Consider the following 12,717-nt stretch of genomic DNA (forward strand, 5'->3'; position numbering starts at 1 on the left):
TGTAGTTCAGCGTGTTGTGCGTAGATGTTATGCTGGAAATATCGAACTTGGATTTCAATGTCAAATACTTTTTTGCATTCTCTTTTCTTTCAGTTTTAACGACCCCTCTAGATATCTTTCAATTGATATTCTCCATTCGTTCTTTGGTGTTCTTGCAGGTGTTTTCCTGTTAACTTTTCACCTTACTTAATCTTCATGGACCCGTTTTAGCCAAAAATCTTACCTCACATGAAAAACGAAAGCTGTTTCCCCTACTACGAGCTTTCTTAGATAGATAATTTTCTATTAGGCCTCACCTGGATGGACAAAGTACTCTCGCAAATGCCTCAAAAATCTAACATGTGCATATGTGACATAGACTGGAGTACGTTTTTAAGAAGTCTTCCAAGCAAAAAGGCAAATAGTATAATTTATGACGAAATTCGAAAAGAGCTGCCGGAACAGACGGAAAACAGTGGTAACATTCTTGAAATGATTCTTGCTGAAAAGTCAAAAGAAAAACAACTGGCCATACTTCTGGGCTATATTAAAGGCTGGGTGGCCGCGTGGATTAGTGGCTCTCCAGAAGAGATCGACTGCAATGTCCCAATGTTCACGTATGGTATTGACTCAGTTGGTGCTACAGCTATTAAAGGGCAAATTGAGAAAGATCTGAAAATCGATTTTCAAGTATGTGTTTTTAAATCCTGTTGGATTGTTATGGTTGCAGGGTCTTTGTCCTAAGTTTGTTGGCTTGGTAATACTTAACAAGAATGTTGCTCAAGAAATTTGGAGTTTGTAAACCTATAATTCAGACTTTGTTTTCTATTGTTTTGGTTTAATGAATTATTTTGAAAATTGCTAATAAGATAGGCTGATAGTGTAATAATCTGTTGCAACACTCTTTGGTTATCAGTTTGCTTTCAATTGCCAAGCCAAAAGCAATGTTTCTACAAAAACTTCTTTTTAGGTTTTCTACTTCATGCAAGCAGAGACGACAATAAACAAGCTTGCAGAAGATCTTCTCAACGCGATCTATGAAAAATTTATCAAATGCAGTTCAAACTCTGATGATGACGAAGAAGAGGTGGAAGAAGAAATGGATGGGGAAAAGGACCATCTGCACAAGAAAGCGGGTCAGTCGTCTCATTTTTCTTTTAAATAGTACCGTTGCCTTGAGGTAATACACTAAAACCTTTTTTATTCACCTAAAATGGTGGTGACCACACATTTTTGATATTTAAAATTATGATCCAGGCTGTTCAGAAACAATTTCATCTAAAAAGCAAGAACATGAAAAGCAGATGAACTCCCACTTAAGTGGGCACTGGCTCGAGCTTAACATCCCAGCAAAGAAAGACAAAGAAGGAGTTTTAAAGTTTCATTCTAGCAAAGTATGAAAATAAAAATAATTGCCCACAGATATACCAAGCAGGGTTGGTATTTTTTGCCTTGTTTCGCCTTCAGAGAGGTTTTGTGACAGAATTCCACCTTTCACTCCATACTATAAAGTTTTAACGTTTGGTCTGCGCTGAGAAGTTTATATCTAAAATCATATTTGTAGAAACATATTTTCATGGAAAATTTTCTTTCAGATGAAGATGAAGACAGGCTCATCCTACCCAAGGATTATTTATCTGTTATCTACAAATCCGAAAACTCACCAGCAAATATGTTCATAGTTCACCCATCTCACAGATATTCTGGAGTGTTTCAAGTTCTTGGCATGGGAATGAGATATCAGGTAAACCATCATTGCTCTCTCGCTGACCAGGTAACACAAAATGGGTCGCTAAAGTGCAGTCATCCTAACCCACCCCTAATTATTAACCTGCGTGTACACTCGGAATCAACATAGTCTGCACGCAGGCTACTAATTATGGGCTCTTCAATTAAATTTGACTTGAAAAGCGACTCAAGCTTTGATATGATTATGGACAGCCTACCCCCTGAAGCCTATTGTTAGTCTGCTGCAGCAAAAACACACAACCCCCAGCTGAGTTTGAATGATTACTCTTTGATGAACAACATATGGTTCAATGTGCGTGACATATAACTTTGGCTACCATTCTTGCCAGTAAAACCACTTCAAGCTATGGTCTTTTTTTTTGCAGAAAATATTCTCCCTTTATGCTTTTGGGTGGACTGAGCCTTCTATTATTGGAGAAGACATTGGTTCAGTGAAAAGGCTCGCGAAAGCGTGCATTAAGCTAATGCTGGAAGTACAACCATACGGCCCATATTTCTTAGGTGGTTATTCCTTTGGGGGTCTTGTCTCCCTAGAAATGGCATCAATCTTGAAAGGTTTGGGCAAAGATGTAGCTTTGGTCATAATGATTGACACAGTCAGGTGGTTGCCATCAGGAAGAAATAACTCCCAGTTGCTAGTGGATATGATTGACACAGAGTTTGTAACCGAAGAACACATACAGGTAAGTTCTTCATAAATAGTTTTTCATAATCACATTACTCTCATAAAAAGAATCACACTATACAGGGAGAAACAATGCTCGAATTCATCTTATATTAATTGTAGGGGCACGGACACCGGATGGAATACGCCCTAATCTATTTTAGTAGCACCCTAGTAACCATTTTGGGAAAAGTTCTCCTTTACCTGATACATGGTTCGCCTTCTAACCTTTGCCCTCCAGCGTAGGTTGCCTTTAGCCTGAATAACTGCTGAGCTAACTTCAATTGATCTTTGATGAGTTTGCGGTTTGGTCTCAAATTTATGATAGCAACTTGCTCAATATTTGAAGTTTTACATTTTAGGAACAAATGAAGAATTTTTTCTGCAAAATTGCTACAAGGAAGCTTCAAATGACTTTAGAAGAGTATGAAAGTTTCAGAGTGGACAAATCCTTCAGCGAAGTAAAGGATTTTTTCAATACAAGAGCAAAGGAACTGGCAATCGATATCCCAGATGTTGATAGAATTTTAGAATCGACGACATTCGACCAGCAGATGTCTTCTAGATGTCACAAAGAGTGGGTACCGGGGGTAAGTTTTTAGATGTCATTGAACAAAAGGGCCTTTGGAAGAATAAGGGGCAATTGCCCTGCAGCCCAAGTTTACTCACCTTGATTTAGACAATAGGCTTTCATCCACCTTCTCACAGAAATAAAAGTTTCACCTAAACACAACTTTAAGATATTGTTTTGTAATATAACTCTTCAAAGCCCCAAATTTACTTCTAGTCTATATCTTAGTTTCCCATGTAACCTTAACATTCGCATACTATTCACGACGTATTATCATATGCTCATTAATTCCAGGACCTGTATGATGGCGATATACTGTATTTAGAGGCAGAAGATGATACATACTGTAAAAGTATTGTAGGAGTTGGCAAGTCTGTAGAATGCTGGGCCTCTGTTCTTCATAAAATGCCCGTTTGTATAACATGCCCAGGAGATCATTATTCTATGATGGATGCAAGCAGAGGACCAGAGATAGGGAAACTGTTCTCGGTTGCAGCTATGCTCAAATTCAGACGTTTGTTTCCAAGTAGTGGTCGAATATTACTAAACAGTCGTCAAAAGTCATCTTTGGAAGACTTCAAGAAATATGGCATGGAAACTATTCTCATCAAAAAGAAATGTGGGTATTCTTTTTCGTTCTTTTGTTTATTACGTTCATTCTCTCTATCGTTGCTGGTGTCCTATCTGATAAGGAAGATGGCGACCACGGTTTTCCACAGAAATTTTTAATAGCCAGCAATAACTCAATTTTACCAAAATCAATGTGCTTGCTCAGGCTGCAGTTGAAATTCAGCCCCTGTCTTCCTTTGCTGCGTTTTTTCTTCTACTTTTCCCATGAGCACTACGTTCTCCAGTCCATTCTTGCGTACTATATGCCCGAAAATTCCAATTGATTGTACAGAATGGTTCTAATTAAACTTCCAAAGGTTCCTGCTCTGTCCAAAAGTAATTCCTCTATAAAACCACACCTCTGCAGCCTCCAGTCTACGTTCCATTGCTGGTGGGGTGTTCCAGCTTCGGCTACCATACAGAAGAATGGAATGCACATGCACCTAGCACTTTAACAGCTTATGTTTGATCTGCATATTCATTTTCCTGCATATAAAATTTTTCCTAGTTTCTTAAAGGAATCCTTTGCCGTAGCGATTCTCCTCTTCATTTCGTTGTCATATTTGCCATAATGGTGTTATCACACTTCGTAAATAGCTTTTCAGTTTGCTTTATTTTATCATCTCGATCCTTAACTAAACACTTTGGTGTCGCTTTTTATTTTCTAATCACCAGGCATTCTGTCTTCTTTAAATTCGTTGAAAGTCCTTTCTTCTTGCTCTCTGTTCTAACGGTCTCTAGTAATTCTTTGAGCTTCTCCGCTGACTCTGAAATTAATGCCGTGTCGTCTGCGCATATAATATGATTCAAACTGCATGCAGCCTTCAACTATCATCCCTACGATGGTTCCAATTTTCCGTGGGATATTTTTGCAATGAGGTTGAACAAACATCGCTAAAATATCCTTGTTTTACTCCTCTCTGTATATAAAAAAAACTTGCTAATCTCGCCATCTACTGTGACTAAAGCAGACTGTTCTCAGTAGAGGTTTCGAATCAACCACGTGTCTTTTCAATCTATATCTAGGTGTTGCAACATGTCCAGCAAGTATTTTATTTCTAACTTTATATAATGCTTTTTGTAGTCAATAAAGCAGATATAGCAATAGAGCTTCCTCTGCATTTAAATTGCAATTTCACACAGCATTTTGTAGAATGAAAATTGCATTTCTTGTGCCAGCATCTTCTATAAAGCAATACTTCTTTGCGCTTGTTTCAGGTTATATACAATGCCTTGATCTTTTCATCAAAACACATTTTGTTACTTTTACCACATTACACATTAGACTGATGGTTTGATGTAACTCGCATGCTGCTCCTGGTTTTTTCGGTAATGCGATGAAGACAAGACTCTAATAGACTCTCTGGAATTTCGTTGTATCCAAACCGCATACTTTTAATTTATATTCAAATTGTACTTGTAGAATACACAACCAGTCCTGGCCCAACCCTAGAACCGTTTTTTGGAAATATCATATCAACCCACTTCTATTAAATTGATACCAAGTTTTTCCTGAATCCCAAATTTCTCCAAGATTCCTTTTTCCAGAAAGATTTATCCCTTCCCGATTGATATGATTCACCTCATAAGCGTTCGATAAAACCTATGACAGGATTAAAGATCAGTTGTGAAAGGAACTAGAAGAGAACGACATATTGATATAGCTGTTTGACGTAACAGCACTTTGGTATGCCTAGGAGAGGCTATGCGACAACCTATCGATACTTTGGTAAGCCTATTAACTATGTGGTGCAAACGCTTGGTGAATGTGAAGACAAGTTCCAACACGGCACCTATCAAGGGTACATCTTGTTTCTTCTTAAACGATATTTTAAGTTAAAGAAAGTTTTCTCTCCCAATTGCTCAACGAATAATTTTCTGTGTTTCTAGTTGGAAGAGAAACTGCTGTGCCGGGAAAGCTGAAGCTTAGCAAATCCAGCAAAAAATTGAAGTTCATTAGCAGCGGCAAAATGTTCCGAGAAAAGCTTCAAATGATTGGTTCGTTTCTTCAGATTTCTGTTTATTTATTACTAGTCATTGCCAAAATAAGTTTGTGAAAATGTAAGTGATGATAGAAGTGTTTGATTTCATCTAAAACTGACCACATGTCATATGACATACTTAGACTAAAATAATTTTCTGCAGTTTATCAAACATGTACAAAAAAATTATGTAGAACCATAGTTTTTGGAAGCCAAGAAAAGAAAATCACACAATAGAAATATAGTAAGATGTTATATAACAAGACGTTATAGGAAGTTCCTCAAAGAATATTGTAGAAAGTTGCACGCAGAACTTGCCACTTCAATAGAGTGACATGAAGTCAACTACTACGGATGATTCTTGTGTTGTCATTTATTTTGTGCATTGGTGGGGTTGGCAGAGAGCCAAGTAGATCTTGAAAATTTATGGAAACAGTTGTAACGAACATATATTTTGATTGACATTGTAGATGTTGTCAACATTACAAAATTGGAGACACATTCGTTGCTTGCAAAGGAAAAAAGAGTCAGCAACATTGACCAGTATGATATGTTTGCTGGCATAAGTTTCATTAAAAAGGATCGCTGCAAATTCAAGCTCATGTGTTTGAATCCCCAACATTACAGACGGCTTATTTGCTTGATGGAAGCTGTTTTTGGTCTTAAATTGCCGTTTTAATTTCAGCAGAAAAGGTTTTATTGCACAAACAAGCAGCTAGAGTATCACGCTGTGTTGCAGGGTCAAAACAGCTAATATCTGCTTGAAAACTTTAGAGCACTGCACTTTTGATATCTATTAGAAAGACTATTGATTAAATCTACTGTCACTTTTTCTCTAGTAAACGGTTGATCATTTGATCTAATTGCTGACAATGTGAATTTCATATTTCTATTGCTGAACTTAGTCTCTGTAATCCATTTACATTGCTAGGAATTTTACGCAACACCCTTCTACAAACAAGCCACCTTTTTGTTTTGTGGGCTTTTTTTCCATGCTGCAATGCTCGTGCATATAGAAATTCTTTAAGTTCGAGTGCAGCTGTGACCTTGCAGCTTTTTCCCTTCTCGTTAAGTTAATTTGGCTTGAACTGACAGTAATTTTGTTTGTAATACACGGTATTGAAAACAACTCGCAGTAGGGAAAACAACAGTAAATGCTTAAGTACATATTTACATTCAAATGCAAAAAACAGCACCTTCTACCACACCAGGGCTCACATCAGAGGATCTTTACCTTACAAACTAGTGAGAAAATTCCCCTAGTAGACCCTTCTAAGTGTGACGTAAGTGCACTTTTGTCCAAAATTGCTTCCAAAATTGATTTTAATGAATCTTTGTTTACTATTCGTTTGTGCTTTCTTGCTTGTGCTTGATTTGAATTTTTGCAACATACTTGTTTTCAGCATCACCCACCAGTAGAAATTCCTTAAAAGTTCCCCTGATTGCCCTCATTACTTTCAGGCCCACTGACATACGAATTTTTGGCTTCAAAATACGAAGACTATCAGATACGAAATGCATTATGACATGAAATTTACATAGTCACCAGAAACTAAATTTACTTTACTTGCTCAAAACCATGTATCATTTTGATTTTTTGCTATCAGTATATAATGTACTTTATTGCTTTAATGTACTAAATTCTTCCTTGTTCTAAAGAAAGTAAAAAAAATGTCACTTTGTTTAAAATGTGATGATTTTTAGTTGAATGTATGAGCATAGTGAAAAGTACAAAAAGGAAAAAAATAGCTTGAATAAACATGGTATTTAATGATTTTATAAAGAACATTCTTCATGTCGTGATAATTTCTTAGAAATTAAAAGAAATGAATAAAATGAATTAATTGTTTACAAGCGTAGCCAGAATCTTAGTTGAATGTTGAAAGGTAACTGACCAGTATCTAGCAGTGTAAATTTAGAACCTGCTTTGGTGGCACAAAAATCACAGTAAATGACCCATGCAACACATGGTTTAATAATTTCTTGATTTATTGTCACAAGAAGACACCTATGAGAAAATACCAAATGCCAAATGTCAGCAATATATTTTTGATTATTTTCATTTTATAGGAGTTTTATAAATCACATTACAACAAAAAACCACACCCAATTTGCTAAGAGGTCGGTGCAGCTATTAATTAATTGCTGCAATTACTCTAAAGCATTATATATATTTTTAAAATCATGTCTCAATTAGATGTCCAGCAAAAAGTTATTTTAAATCATATTGTTTTCGTTCTGCATTTCTGTGCTATTTTTGAATTTTGTGGTACCAAAGGCTCATATATACTTATTCATATATTCATATTGTATTCATATATTCATATTACTTTTATATTGATACTTATAGCTAATAAAATTGAAAAATCAAAATCAAGCAGTAGAATTTTCTAGTAGATTGACTGGCCCTCTTTTCATGACTGTTCTCATGGTAAGAATCTTTCATCAATATTCAACTTTATTCCTTCCAGCCCGTAACTAATTTCAATGCCCCTAGAAAGCTACAAAGAAATGCTATAATAGCAATGTTTGTAGTTATTTGAATACCGATAACCTTAATCCCAGAACGTTCACTCATTAGTGCAATTTTCGGCAAGTAAGGTATTCTTGACCACCTTGCAATTGCATAATAGAAGGCACTATACCTCGCTGTAACTCTTCCAGCTGATAAAAAGGGGAATGCAAACTTGTATGCTATGAACAAAGAGCCACTGATTTGTGACAGCATCAACTGGTATTCAGCTCTTTCATTTCCCTTTCTCTCCAAAAATTGTAGCCATTCAAATGTCATAGCAGTAACCAAGAAAAAGAAAAACATTGTGTGAATGTTAAACCACCATTTTATTGACTGAAGCAAATTCCTTCCATACTGTAAGAGTTGATTGTGGGCCCTTTGGAAATCATCTCTGTCTTTTGCTATATGCAAAATGTAATTCTCAGTATGATCAATATGTCGTATAAGGTCAACAGTTATCAAATGAAACACACAAATGGCGCATGCTGTTGAGAAAAACCCAAAAAACTCAGTTGAAACTGAAATGTGGTAGTGAAGCTTTTGCCATGGTGAGAGCAAGCTCAAGAAATCGTGGATACCAGAAAAGCTGTAAAAAATGTTATAGGAAAAGTCGACAAAAATGACAAAAGAAGAGCAACAAAATCCAACCAGCAGAAATACATTTGTGATAAGCCAGTCTGATTTGCTGAGTCCTGGATGATCGCTGCCTTCATTCATTGTCAAGTTGTATTGTATCTGAGGAATCAGGTTAAAATTTTGGCAGTTATCATCAGAAAAATTGTTCTTGCCAGAGTAAAGAAACCATGCAAATATTACCAAGTTAAATGCACCAGATGCAACAAGCCCAATTTGTATCACTTTAACAGTGCTTGGCATCTCACAGTTGTACTCGCTTTTTGACCAGTAGATGCTAACAAAATATACATAGCTAAGGAAGCAGCTCCAGTGCATTAAAGACAGAAACACTGTTATATACGCATAGTTCTGTTTCTTCGTATGCCTCTTGAAATAACAAGGTAGTATTCCAAAGCATGCACAGGTAAAGAACTTCAAAATCAATCCTGAACAGAAAATCCTTGCAAGTACTTTGCAAGCGGACCTCCTCTTCTGCATTCCAACCGCATTTTGACAATTACCTGTATCTGACACGAACGGTAATGGTCTCCTATGAGAATTATTAAGAGGTTGCATTGTATCTTGATTCGAGAATTTGTATTCGTTGGAGGTTTGGTGACCCAAATACCTCATTATGATATTATTATTAAGAAAGTTTGCAGGCAACCCTCTTCCAAGGCGGAAGTAAAGCGAAAGTACCAACTTTCATTTCCTGCACAACAACAACAGCTACAACAGTTATCCCGGTGAAAGCAATACACCTCGGTGGGTCTTGGCGTACGTAGATCATTGGCGGAATTCGATACATCTTTACTATGAGTGAACTCGAAGTATCAACCAAATTTCAAAATTCTGTTGAAATAAAGTTTGACAATGAGTTTGAAAAGCAATGGGACAGCCAGCAACAACTGAAAAATTTACCGGTTAAATCACGAATTATACCGCATACCAGACGACAAAGCAGATTTTTTCGACTTCTTCACACACTCCTTTATACTGATGCTACATTGATATTTTTTACATCACTCTGTTATGGAATTTTTCCTTGTGGTTTCAGGAGGCATTCATATAAATGTAAATATTCGTTCATCAGTATTGCATTAACCACAATGCATTGGTTCTGTTTTGCTAGCTATGTTTACTTTGTCTGTGTCTACTGGAGTGATTCCAGGTATGGTGTTGTAATGCCACTGGAAACAAAGACTATCATGATTGGCTTGCTTGCATCAGCAGCATGCACCTACAGCCTTGCTACAGTCTACTTTTACTCGAGCAAAAACAACTTTACTTGTGGCAATCAGGAAGATCCCAAGTATTCCATTTTCCCGTGTTTTGAATTTAGGCTTCCTGGCAAGTCAAACAGAGATTTAAACATAGGACCAACAGAAAATGATTGGTTTCACACAAATGTTTTCCTCTTCCTGGGATTCTTCTGCAGCTCTTGGGTGATTTTCGTTGATTTTCGTTACAATGCATTCTTTGACTTTGTGAATAATCATGGATTTTTGGGAACCCTGTCCTCAGTCGAGAAGTTGCATTACCATCTCTCAGTCTCCACAGGTTTCTTTGGATTTTATGCAACAGCCTGCGCAGTGTGTATTTACCACATAATAACTCGCGACCTTATACGACATATAGAAGAAACTGAAGATTTTGTTTTGAAAGAAGCAAAAGACAGGGCTGATTTTCAGGTAGCTCTTACAGCACTCCAAAGTTATGGAAAGAAGCTACTACAGTCACTCAAATGGTGGTTTAATGTACATACATTATTCTTTTTCTTTTTGGTATCAGCAATGATCTTTGGATGGATTAAGATATTTGAGAAGGCAGATCAAAATACAATGTATTTCAACAAACTGCTGCTGTCTCAAATTGGCGGTTCCATGTATATTGCCTTCAAATTTTCTTTCCCTTTCCTTTCAGCAAGTCAGATTACAACAAGATACAATGTTTTTTATTACAGAATTGCTAGACATTGCAAAATTGTAAACTTGCCAGAGCTATCTATTCTTTATAGTGATTCAGGAATCAAAATGTTTGGCATCCATATAACAAGTAATTTAGCAGTAACTGCTTTGTTTTTAAGTTTCTTGGGTGCCCTTAAGATGATAACTTTTTCTAAGTCTTGAGCCTGACTATTAGAACCAATTTGGTTGTTATCTGCATGAGAAATACAGCTGATATGTAACTTTTCTATTCTGTTAACATTTCATAATTTTAAACAAATTTGAAACAATTTTTGTCAAATGTTTGATGTATGACTTTAACTTTCAGTGATTTCTTTGCAAGAAACAGAGCTCTACACTAGCATTCCGGAAGCTATATTACATGTTAATGTTTTATGCTTGAATAATTCCATTCTCAAAAATCAAATTTATTACTTTAAAAGGCCCCATAGAACCTTGAGGACTTGGGAAAATTTTCCCCGTTGCCCCCTCTGTCTTTGCGGCCCTGTTTATTTGCTGCCTCTCAGATCCCTAATAAACCACGGAGCTGGGCGACAGTTTTTGATAGGGCATTTTATAGAAACAAGAGCCTCCAAATTTGTCATTCAATTCAAATTGATCAAGTTGACGCTGAATTTTTCAAACTTGGTTTGCAAATGGTGCCTGAGCCTGAACATTCCCCTTAAGCACAATATTTAGCAACTGCACTGTTTACACCCCTTTTGTAGGCTATAATTACACTGCTAGGCGTATTTTGCTTTCTTTATCATTGGTAATACGATGTTTTACCCAACAAAAACTGGAAACATTTCGAATAAATAATATAATAATATAGGTTGGAAAAGAACCTCTTATAAAAAAAGCCAGAAAAACAAGTGGACGGCTTTTTCAAAGCATCCTTCTTCATATGTCTCAAAGTTTTCATTCTAGCCTACCTTGGAGACACGCTGCCATTGAGGATGTTTAATAAAGAGCTCTGAAAACAGCTCTCACGCAAACTTTAATAATAATTTTGAAATAAAACAGTTCTAAGTTTGGTTTTACATGATTTTACTGAAATGAAGAAGAGCCCAAAAAAATATAAGTAGCCTTATTTGCATTAAACAAATATGAACTTGGCCTACACTGAAGAAAATATGTGCGGTTACCTTCACACTCTTGTTTCTATTTGACTTGATGGTATAATACCTTTTTATAAATAACTGCGAATATTTTCAGTGGCACAACCAGGTTCAAATGTTCGAAAAGTGCTAGATAGCGGTGAAGGAAATTTGGTGGTTTGGAAGCCTTTTTCGTGTTAAAAATCGTTAGATATCATTGAAATTAGAGCCAAAGAAACAAAACATCCCCCTCCATCAAACGTAAGCAAAAAACAGATATTCTATCATGTAAAGAATCGTCTTCTTCGAACCAAATCAGTTGACCCATCGACAAATTGTAGCGCTACAAACCAGAAGCTTATAAAATCCGTCTTTTGATTAGTTTTATTAAAACCGTCTAAAAATAGCTAGCTACTTGTGCAAATTTAAGCAGACAAACAGAATGAGCATGTATTGCCTTGTACGAAACCTTTTGCGATTTGACTTAAACGTTGTCCGTGGCTGATCATGACCACCATTATTTTTCTATTGCTTAGGGCAGTCAGAGAAAGGATATGGAAACCATTTGCAATGAATGCATGCTGATTAGGGCTGCTAAAGGTGAAAAGAGGGAGAAATTTATAAAACTGCGCTATTTTAAAAGTTTTTTCTACATTCAACTGCGCTATTTACCAAAAAAAGAAAAATGATATGAATATCTGGAATGTGAAGAAGCTAAAGAACAAAGAAGTAAGTGACAAATATGCAGCAACTTTGAACCAAGCCATCAGACAAACAATTATTACAGAAAGTCTTTGAGATCGTCGCAGACAAAGCACATAATCCCAAAATATACCAACAAATTAAGAACTAAATCAAAAACACAAAATAGCATCAAAGATAAAAATGAAAAGGTATTGACAAAAATTGGAAAGACGTCAAGCAAATATAGGAAGAATATGTTGAAGAATAATATAATGACGCCAGACAAGAATACATAGAAAAAAC

At 36.2% G+C, this 12,717-nt stretch overlaps 1 protein-coding gene across 1 annotated transcript in view; it reads left to right on the forward strand.

Moving 5' to 3' along the window:
* Positions 1 to 7,172, forward strand: part of LOC135690814 (uncharacterized) — a 44,779-nt gene extending 37,607 nt beyond the window's left edge. Inside the window, exons 16-23 of the mRNA XM_065208485.2 lie at positions 290 to 669; positions 950 to 1,115; positions 1,575 to 1,723; positions 2,094 to 2,411; positions 2,755 to 2,982; positions 3,258 to 3,582; positions 5,463 to 5,570; positions 6,025 to 7,172. Coding sequence (XP_065064557.2) covers positions 290 to 669; positions 950 to 1,115; positions 1,575 to 1,723; positions 2,094 to 2,411; positions 2,755 to 2,982; positions 3,258 to 3,582; positions 5,463 to 5,570; positions 6,025 to 6,233 — 1,883 coding nt within the window. The 3' untranslated portion in view covers positions 6,234 to 7,172. The remainder of the gene's footprint in view (positions 1 to 289; positions 670 to 949; positions 1,116 to 1,574; positions 1,724 to 2,093; positions 2,412 to 2,754; positions 2,983 to 3,257; positions 3,583 to 5,462; positions 5,571 to 6,024) is intronic.
* Positions 7,173 to 12,717: the final 5,545 nt, after the last annotated feature.

Source organism: Rhopilema esculentum, chromosome 4 (assembly GCF_057945365.1).
Source record: "Rhopilema esculentum isolate cy_ngs chromosome 4, ASM5794536v1, whole genome shotgun sequence".
In the NCBI taxonomy this organism is placed as follows: domain Eukaryota; kingdom Metazoa; phylum Cnidaria; class Scyphozoa; order Rhizostomeae; family Rhizostomatidae; genus Rhopilema; species Rhopilema esculentum.